The 10,690-nt window shown below is 50.9% G+C and overlaps 1 protein-coding gene across 1 annotated transcript; it reads right to left on the reverse strand.

Moving 5' to 3' along the window:
- Positions 1-7,413: 7,413 nt before the first annotated feature.
- Positions 7,414-9,130, reverse strand: CBY3 (chibby family member 3). The gene is made up of 2 exons (XM_036014436.1): positions 9,117-9,130; positions 7,414-8,075 (listed from the first exon to the last, which is right to left on the reverse strand). Exons 1-2 carry the CDS (start codon positions 9,128-9,130, stop codon positions 7,439-7,441), a joined length of 651 nt encoding a protein of 216 aa, XP_035870329.1. The 3' UTR covers positions 7,414-7,438.
- Between the last annotated feature and the right edge of the window lie 1,560 nt (positions 9,131-10,690).

Raw genomic sequence — 10,690 nt, forward strand, 5'->3', positions numbered from 1 at the left:
AATGGCAGCCGAAAAAAAAAAGAACTGTACAAAGAACAGGGAGATGTGACCCACTGTGGGAACAGCTGAAAATGGGGTCACGCCAGAAGCTCCAGGCCAGGATTTAAACTAGGCCTGGCAGCCATGAGGTGTGCACTCTCTGTCGCTCACTCTGCCATGCAGTTTGAGAGGGAGTAGGGGGTCTGTCAAGAAGGGCCCCCACTGGCCCACCATGAGGTCTGTTGTGAAAGGAGGTGCCATGTGGTTTTGGACTAAGAGCTGGAGAACACGACTGCACAGCCCATGGTTCTGGGAATTACAGGGCCTGTCCCACTGAGCCTGGATTCATGGAAGATGCCTGAATGCTGAACTGGGACTGGGAGAGCTGAGCCGTGGACTTCCAGCCCAGTTTGGCAAAGGGGCCAGGACTGTGTGTTTGTGGCGGTTTTAAAGGGAGCAGGACTTAATGGTACATTCTAAATCTGTGTAACTTTCAAAGAAATCATTTTTTCCTTTTCACCAAACTCTGGCATTTGACGCGATCATGGGCCTGCAGTGACCGCGGAATGCTGTGGATGGCTTGTCAACACTCGAGAAAAACATACACAGAGACAACCAGGTCCTGTGGGGAAGTAGGAACGGAATGGCCACTCTCTCTAGTGGGGAGCGCCCCGTTCCCCAGCTGGAGAGGCTTTTTATTGGTTTTGTTTGCATAAGAATTCAGGTAAAGCTCATTACTCATTTTTAGGAAGTAAGGATCAAACAATAGATAACAAGGAAGTCTGAGGACCTATTTTGAGTCAGGGTCAAAGAGCTGTAAAAACCTTTAAGGAACAAACTTACTTCTTCCCTGGACCCTTATCATTCAACTGGGAGCATTCTAAACAAAGCAGGTTTCACAGGATTTTACATATTCTTTCTTAGGCCTGATCACCCGGGGAACCCACTCTTTCCAGCACAGAGCTGCACCACCCTGTCATTGTTTCTGGCTTAGGTGGAGCAAGGGAACTAAGGCAACCAGGAGATAAGGAGATTTTCTCCCAGACAATGAGGACTCAGGCTATGTCAAAGCCAAGGGGCAAGGGTCCATCACCCCCTTTTGCTGTAGCCCCCAAAGTCCTTCCTTGGGGGCTTCTCATGTGATCGTGCCTGTCTTAGGTCATTCTCCCCTTGGGGAATCTTACCCATCATTGGCTAATCTTACCCATCATTCTCCCCTTGGGGAATCTTACCCATAAGCATTGGGGGCCAGGCTGGGTGAAGTAAAAGGAGCAGAAACGGTGCTCCTGCCAGGGAGATAAGCTTTTGTCTCCTTGCTGGCTTTCGGTCCAAGGTCATTCCCTCAGCCTTAGCCTTGGTGGGGGTTACAGCTTCTGATACCAGGCAGGGTGGTTCTCAACAGGCATTCGAAGCCACACTTCTTGGCAGTGAGCAATGGGACCCCTCACCACCATTTCAGAGCTGCACAGGCTGGGCTTCTGTAGCGGTACTTCCTGCTGTCTTCGCGAGGATCCTCGTGAAAACAGAGCCTCAGCCTAGAACTTGGGTGTACTTTATTTGGTGGCTGACTTCAGGAAATGAGAGAGAGAGTGATGAGAATGACAAAGAGTAGAGGTGAAATTCAACAGTGTGTTTTGACTTGTGTCCCTTCCTAGTTGAAGGTTACCCCAGAAGGCACTCCAGGCTATTCCTGTGGGTAGAGAGAGTGCCTGCAACTTTGAGGAAAGCCTGGGAGCAGAAAAGCAGAGACCCCACAGCAGAGGCTAGAAATGAGGCACCGACTGTGTTCAAAGCCAGCACTAGTGCTGTGGCTAAAATCAGAGGTGGGCTGATCAGATGAATCTGGAAGTTCTAAAGCACCTGCTACACCTTCCCCACGCCTAGGGGATCAGGAATCTGTGGCAAGGCCAAAGGCCGAGCACTTTCTGCTCCCTGAGACGCAGTTACTTTCTCTTGTGGACCTTTGTTCATTCTAGAAATATTTGGAGAGGGTCTGGTAAGTGTTAAGCACTTTTCTACACTGAGATAGAGGAGAGAACAGAAAGCCCTATGGAGCTTACATTCTAGTGTGTGTGTGGGGGTGGGGAGCGGTGACAATAAATAAAATATATGGCACATCAGATAGTGATGCTGGAAAACAAAGATGCTGGAAAACAAAGCAGGAAGAAGAATAATTTGTGCTGGTTGGGAGTGGGGTGAAGACATGCTCTTTTAAATAAAGTCATCAGGGAAAACGTCATGGAAAAGGTGACATTTAAGCAGACAGCTGAAGGAAGTGAAAGGAAAATCAGCAAGACACTGAGAAGCAGCCTCCGCGAGGCAGGAGGGCATGCAGAAGAGCATGGTGCTGAGAAGCCAAGTGAAGACAGTGTTTCAAGGCGGAGTGAGCTGCACACAATGCTGCTTATTGGGGGGTGGGCCACTATGAGGCTGGAGAACTGGCCGAGGGACTTGGCAGCACTGGAGATCAGTGGCATCCAGCAGGCTGAAGAGAGTGGGGGGAGGGGAGAAATTGGAAGTTGAGGGGGATTAAGAGCAAAGAGGGAGGGGAAGAACTGAAGACAGTGAATAAAAGCAACTTTTTGAGTGTAGTTATAGAGGGAAGCAGGGGAATGGGGCAGCAGCTGAAAGCTAATGCAGAGTCAAGAAAGGCTTTTCCAAGATGGGAGACATACCTGGATCTCTAATCCTGCTTCCCTTCATCTTTTCTCTCATTGCACACAAATCTACAGCCTTTTTGACCTCCCTCCTCAAACCCAAAAATATTTTTGCAAAGTGTGTTCCCCAGAGGGTTGTGAGTTGTAGACAGTGAAAGCCACAGTCTTTTGTTCCTCTTTGTGCTCTGTCACATCCTTCCTTGGCCAACTCAGTCAGGGGGTGAAATTCAGGAGCAGAAAGGACAAAGATATGTGAACATATCCTTCTGCGTCATTCAGTTGGGGCCCTTTATCAGCCTGGAGGCCCCTGCATAAACATGGGACTCCTGCCTGCCTGCTGCTGGTCTGGCAGGCACTGGCCGAAACAGCAGCCCCTGAACTCCAGTCATTCTTGGATAGACTCTGTGATTCCTGATATTTCCCCCTATCACATGTGGTTCTCACTTCATGTTTATCTGTCCTCCTTTAAAACATGTTTCATCCTTTAAAACATGTTTTGTGGTTAAACTCACATAAAACTCACTATTTCATTTATTTTTCTATTTTATTTATTGATTTTAGAGAGAGAAAGGGAGAGAGAAAAACATCGACTTGTTCTGTAACAGGGTGCAGCCAAGAGGGGGGCCCCAAACAGGGATTTGGAATGGGGTCCAGAACTCAAGGTGTTCAGGAAATATTAGGATGTCCTCACTGCTCCCCACCCCCACAGGTGTGGGTTGAGGGAAGGGACAGATAGAGAAGGGCCATTGCGAGCTGTTTTGCGTAGCAACAACTTTGCATAGCAACAGCTTGGTAGCTAACCTCTGGTGTGGTCACTTAACATATCTATAACCTTTATCTGGTTACATGTATATGTTAAATAGCTGTGGCCATGCTCTGAGCCTGGGGAATGGAAGTAACTTCCCCGCCAAGACATAACTGAGGGGCAGGTCCCCCAGAGTTACAGCGCCTGCGTGGGAGCTTGGAGAAGATTGGCTCCATGACATGGGGCCACCCTACCCGGACTCACGATGGCAGCCCAGTAAAGCTGGAAGGGTATGAGAGGGCTAGCAAGTGTAGCCGATGGTGGGAGGAGCCAGAAATGGGGCTGCAGAGGAGGATTGACTCGGGGATTTAAACCCAGATGTGGTAGCCGTTGAGGAGGGAACCTCGAGGTTTTGGCAGAGTGGGGACTCCCACGGCCATTGAGAGCGAGCCACGCAGCTGTGGACATGTAAGGGAGAACCACATGGCTTTGGCAGAGTGGAGATTCCTGCAGCCATTGTGCAGGGAGAACCACATGGCTGGGGCAGTGGAGATAGAACCTCTCGGCTTTGCCAGAGTAGGGACCCCCGCAGCTTTAGAAGGGGAAACCACCACCCAGCTTTAGCAGAGATCCTGGCGACACAGCTGATGGTGCCAGGAACCAAGGGAGGCCTCCCAGCCGAGACAGATTACTGAGAAGAACCGGGGGCTGCCTGAGCCTTGGACTTCTATTTCTTTTCCTGAGATATGGTACCCCAGACTGGACAAAGGGGGGAAGGAAGTGATAGGGTCTTAAGACTTGGAAAATCTTAGCTTAAGGTAAATAGCCATAAATCTAGCAAGTAATGTGTATGTTAAGTTTTTGTTTCAGAAACTACAGGTAAGGCCCATCCTGGCGCCTGAGAAAAAGCAGATGACCTCCTGGGGCGCTGGCTACAGATTACTGCCTGGAGACAACATCCGTTCGGGAAGAAGCAGGTGACTACCCCTCCCCCTTGGAGACAGCTAATTGCCCAGGACAGAAATGCTGCAGCTGCTAAATTTCAAAGCTCTCTCCAACCCTTGTTTTTCCTCCCCCAATCCCCTTACAAAAGATCTGGCCAGGAAAGAAAGGGGAAGATGGCTTTGTTAGGGTATGAACCCACCATCTTCTTGGATCGCCAGCCATCTGAATAAAGCTCCTACGAAAGATTCAATAGCTGTCATTGCTTATTGGATTTGGTAGTGACAGGCAGCCCGAATGCCGGTGTCTTTTCTGGTTACAGAAGGACTGTGCGTGTTTGTGGGTATTTTAAGGGACTTTGGGATTTTGATGAAGACATTTGGTCACTTTACGTCTGTATAGCATTAAATAAACATTTCCTTTCCTTTTCACAAACCTCTAGCATTGAGAGAGTCTTTCCTCTGGTGCCAGACATAACAAACCTGGGAGGTTCCTTTCGGGTAATAGCAGATCATCCTAGGCCCCCCTTGGTGTTCTGTAACAGTTCCATTTATTTATGCATTTGTTGGTTGATTTCAGTGTGTCCCCTGACTAGGGATCCAATCAGCAACCTCAGGGTATCAGGACGGTGCTCTAACCACCTGAGCTACCCTATTTTAAAGTGTACAATTCAGTGGGTTTTAGAACAGCCACGATGTTGTGCAACCATTACCACTATAGTTCCAAAAACTTTCTGTTGAACCCAAAAGGAACCCTGCACAACACTTCTTCCCATTTCCTCCAGCTCTTGGTAACCACCAATCCGCTCTTTGGATCTGCTTATTTTATAGAAACAGAATCACACAATATGTTGTCTTTTATGTCTGGTTTCTTTCACTTAATGTAGTTGCTCCATTTGTGCCTTCTTTTGTGTTTTTTTTTTTTTTTTTGCTAGAGTACCATTTTGATTCCCTTCCCATTTTCTTTTCTGTATATTTTTTTATTTTCTTAGGTATTTAAAAAAATTTTAAAGGTTTCATTTATTTATTTCTAGAGAGAGGGGAATGGACAAAGAGACGGAGAGAAACATCAGTGTGTGGTTGCCTCTTGAACACCTCTCACTGGGGGCCTGTCCTGAAACCCAAGAATGTGCCCTGACAGGGAATTGAACCAGCGATCATTGGTTCACAAGCTGGTGCTCAATCCACTGAACCACACCAGCCAGGGCTATTTCCTTATTTTAAAAGGAAATCTTATTTCACAATGATAAGAATTTAAAAAAATTATTCAATATATATTAATATACAGAATCAGAATTAAAATACAAAAGAGCACTGTTCAATAGAAGTATTTTTAAGGTAGTGTCTACTGACATTTTGTGTTGTTTTACTAATTCACTAAATAAGGCTGTTTTTATACTGTGGATCCTGAGAATCATGGGCCCTTTAAGAGGGACTTCTGGGGGCTAACTGGGCTGAAAGTTTTAAATTGTCTATAGTCATTACCAAACAAGGGGGTTCCCATGCTGTCTGCACTTCATGAAAAAGCTGCATGGAGCAGCCTCCTCCTACCCTGCGCTCCTGCCAGCTGGGCCCACCCTTACAAAGGAGCTCCTCGGCTGTAAATGTACCACTGGGCTGCCACACAGGAGCCACCACGCGGTTCCACAGCAGTACTGCTCACTGGCTGACCTGTTTGCACAGAATAAAGTCTCTCCCTTCACTGCACCCCAAACTGGGGACTCCCGTTGGTGTTGAATTGGCACCAATGACCCTTGACCTTCAGTTGACAATACAGGGTTTAGTAATCTTTAGTCTACTCCTGCTCTCAGGAGTAGACTACTACTACTACTACACCCACTACTCTCCAGGGTTTCACATGGCCCTAGGGAAATGGGTCTGAGTTCTATCAACCCAAGTTTCTGGTAGGAACCCAAAGTGGCCTGTCTGCATTCCAGGGGAAAGAAAGGTTGCAGATCACAGGCACCAGTGTTATCACCTTTGTTGTGCAACCACATCATTCACAAGTACAAAGCATTCCACATGGCACCCATACCTTGGTGTGTGTATTGGGGTTGTGGACAGCCCCATGTCCTGGGAGCGAGCAACAATCTAGAACGCCTCTAGAGCGTGATCCAACTCAGAGCGGACAGGAGGAAAGAGGAGTGAAATGGCCCAGGTGAGGATAGCCACGATTCAGATCAGCCACCTGCTCTGGATAGACTGAAGGTCCAGGGCGGCCAAGACATCTGGATTTTCCAGGGAACACAGGAAATCTGGATTTTAACTGTTAAATAACTCCAGATTCTTAAATGTTGGCGACTAATGCACAATTTTAAAATAAGGGGGGTTGGGTCCTGGCCCGGATGCTCAGTTGGTTAGAGCGTCCTCCTGATACACTGAGGTTGTGGGTTTGATCCCCCTTAAGGGCACATTCAAGACTCAAACAGTGAATGCAAAAACGAGTGAAACAACAAATTGATGTTTTAATCTTTCTTTCAAATCAACAAATAATAAATAAGTAAAACAACGCGGGTTAGGCAAATCCTATATGTGTACAAGATTATCCCTGGAGAGTGCGTGTATTCCAAGGAAAAGCAAAGGAGGCTGCAGCGGAGAAGCGACTCGCCAAAAACCAAGCAGCCAGGTGGGGGAAGCAGAGCCCCAAGTTTCCAGACAGCTGCTTTCCTGGAACAGTTTCCTGGTCGTAATATACACTTATCCCGGACTCAGACTGAAATCCCTTCCGCTGGACGGCCAAGTGCAAAGTCCGCGACCCCGCCCGGCCCCGCCCGCCTCACCGCACCTTCCACCCCTGAGCGCCCCAGGTTCCCGGACTTCGCCCTGCGTCCCCAAGGCCAAGAATGTCATCGCCTGCCACCCCATTCACCCTACCTCCCACACTGCCGCACTGCCCGCTACAAGCCTGAACCCACTGCGCGTTCCCAAAGGGTCACGCACAATCCTCCTCCGCGGCCCTATCGCCCCATCCCAAGACTGGCTGCCGCCCAAGTCACCGGCCCACACCGGGCAGCGGGAGGCCGACTTTGTGGGAGCGCAGCCCTCCCAAATCACGAGGAGTCCCAGATCGTGCCAAGACCACTGGGAGGAGGGAGGCGCGCGTGCGCCGCATGGATTTATTGCGTCACGGGGTCTGCTATGCGAGCACGCCGCCCACGCCTGCGCGCCTGCCAAACGCGCGCCGGGGCCGCTGAGCAGGCCTCGCGGTCCAGCGCCGCCTCCAGCAGCTGCAGGCGCGCGGTGGTCTCGGTCAGCATGTCCATGAGCACCTGCTGTTGCAGCCGCAGGTAGTTGTTCTCTTCCAGCAACTCCTGGCTGCGGACGCGCGGCACCTGCGCCTTCCCGCCCGGGCCGGTCGGCGGGCGCGACGGCGTCCCGGAGCGCCCCGGCTGGCCCTCCGCGGCCCAGCGGCCGCTGCGGAACACGAACGCCCGATCGTCCAGGCGCGTGCGCGGCGCGTCGTAGCTGAGGCCCAGCTCGGCCTGGCGCGCGCTGTGCTCCAGGAGGTAGAAGGTGGACATGGAGGAGATGCGGCGCAGTGGCGGGCGCCGCGGCGAGAAGCGCCGCGAGAAGTGGTCGGCCCAGAACTGCCGCAGCTGCTCCCACAGACGATTGGCGTGGTACGCGGCCGGCCACCGGAAGGCCTCCAGGTCGAGGGCCAGGTGGGCCCCGGCAGGCGCGTGGGTGCCCAGAGTGGAGCTGCTAGGACGTTGGTGACCGGAGTTGCACCCCTGCCTTGGGACCCCCGATGTTCTGAATGATGGAAGCGAGCTAGGGAGCAAGGACCCGGTTGAGCAGCCCGCTCGGTGCTGGCAGTCCCCTCAGACCACAAGGCCCGGTGGTGGACAGGGCTTGGCCACGAGAAGCCATCCCTGCTGGTCATACTAGCAGCAGTTCCCCCAAAGCCACCTTCCCCAAAGACCAATCTGGGTCAGATCCTGCTGTCTAAAGACTGCGCGGATGCTGGAAGGGGTTATGGGGCTGGGAGGATGGAAAAAGAGCAGACAGGTCGTTCAAAGACGTGCAGGACTTTGCCGGGTGTATTGGGTGTGGATAAGGGAGAGCCTGCAGGCAGAGGGGAAAGCCAGGCAAGGCTGCGTGTTCTAGAGGCGAGGAGGACCTTGGGGTGGGCTTGGAGCCCATTGCCCAGCTGGGAATAGCGGAGGAAGGGAGCTGGACGGGGGATAAGGGCACCACCGAGGGATTACAAGTCTGGGACTGCATCTGGGCCTGCAGAGTGTCCGGTAGGCTGTCTAGTGTAACCAACGGCGCTGTTGCCCTCATCATTCACTTATTCTGCAACCTTGAACTGGCACCTCCGTGCCAGCCCCTGTCTGGGCAGGGGGTCCCAGGCTGTGCCCCTCTTCCAGATGCTGTCGGTGCAGTTGGGGGCGTTTATAGATAGCCCAGTGTGTTCAGCGACATCCTGGGGGCACATGCCAGGGGCTAGAACCTCTGCTTAGGACTCGAGGTAACAGGGAGTTGTGCAGACTACACCTAACTGTTCTCCCAAGCAGACTTCATCCTCAGGGAGCTAAAGTCCCGCCCCCCTGTAAGTGCCAATTCTGTTGTGTGAGAGGAGGACTGTGTGCTCTGCTTTAAGTTCCTCTTCTTCCCATGAAGTGTGAAAAGGGAAAGAACCCTGGAGCAGGCCCCTCTGTTGGGCCTTCATTACTTGCACACACACTCCTCACACAGAGCTGGGTAGTGGCTGGGTGGTCTCTCCCCTGGGTGTGGCTCAGGGACACACCTTCGGAAGCCTGCAGAGGACCCACGAGGTGCAACCAGGCTCACCCTTGAGGTGTCATCTTCCCAGAGGACCCTTCCCCAAGAATGCAAGCTGCATGTTGTCCCTCACCTGGAGGATGTGCTCAAGGTGCTGAGCTGCTGTCCCAGGCCTGGCGCAGTCTGTGAGCCCCTCAGCTGATGCCCACCTGCTACGACTCACAATGCCTCCAGGCCAGATCAGCCCAGAACAAAAGGGGTGCTGCCTACCAAGCCCTGCCAAGCCCTGGGCTCTGCTGTATTCAAGGCACTGTTCTAGGGATGTGTCCCTCAGGGAGCTGTCATTCCTGGGGGCAAGTCTTAAGCACAGCCTGAGATAGAAATTTGTTCCAGGGGAGGGAACTCAGTGAAGCTAATGCAAGGTTGGATGCCCTGGAGGCAGAGCCTGAGGTGAGATCTCTTGTTTGATTTATTGGAGGTGTCCTTGGAGGGAGGGAGAGAAGCAGGTCAGGGCAGGGAAAAGAGCTGAAGGGGAGCAAGAGTTCGGCCTTCAGTGGAGACAGGCCCCGGCCCAACCACACAGGTAGCTGCCGAATTGCCCCATCGAGTGCGGCCTCCTCTCCAGGGGTCAGGACTGGTGCCAGCAGCGCTCACACCTCAGGCAGAGCCAGGTGGTTGGGCCACCTCCTGGGAAACTTTGTTCTAGAACAATAAACTACATATATGTATAATGTACAGTTTGATGTTTTCTGCTGATGTATGAAACTATTACTCAAGATGATGAAGGCATCCATTAGCTTCAGAAGTTTCCTCTGCTCCCATCACTATAGAATCATTTGCATTTTCTCGGATTTTATGTATACACAATTCAGTATGCAATTTTAAAAAATGGTATTTATTTAAATGTCTTATTTATTTACTTTTAGAGAGAGGGGAAGGAAGGGAGAAAGAGAGAGAGAGAAACATCAACGTTTGAGAGATACATCAGTTTGCCTCTCACACGCCTCCATCTGAGGGCAACCCAGGCACATGACCTGACTGGGAGCTGGCGATCTTGGTTTGCAGGCGTGCGCTCAGTTCACTGAACCTGACCAGCCAGGGCCAATTTAGTATGTGATTTTGCACTAGCTTCTTTTTTTTTTAAATTTTATTTTAATCATTGTTCAAATACAGTTTTCTCCTTTTTACTCCCAATCCAGTCCCCCCTCCCACCCCTCCCCACTTCCCTCCCATTACCACCCTCCCCTTAGTTTATGACCATGTGTCCTTTAAGTTTGTTCCTGTGAGCCCTTCCCACTGTCCCCTTAAATTCCCTCTACTGTCTTCTGTGGGCACTGTCAGCCTGGCCTCTATTTCAGTGTCTTTGGTTATATTTTGCTTGTTTCTTTGTTTTGTTATTTAGGTTCCTGTTAAAGGTGAGATCATATGGTATTTGTCTTTCACTGCCTGGCTTGTTTAGCTTAGCATAATGTTTTCCAGCTCCATCCACACTGTTGCAAAGGGTAGGAGCTCCTTCTTTCTTTCTGCTGCATAGAATTCCATTGTGTAAATGTACCATAGTTTTTTGATCCATTCATTTACTGATGGGCACCTAGGTTGCTTCCAGCATCTAGCTATTGTAAATTGTGCTGCTATGAACATTG

The sequence above is a fragment of the Phyllostomus discolor genome, chromosome 13, assembly GCF_004126475.2.
Source record: "Phyllostomus discolor isolate MPI-MPIP mPhyDis1 chromosome 13, mPhyDis1.pri.v3, whole genome shotgun sequence".
In the NCBI taxonomy this organism is placed as follows: domain Eukaryota; kingdom Metazoa; phylum Chordata; class Mammalia; order Chiroptera; family Phyllostomidae; genus Phyllostomus; species Phyllostomus discolor.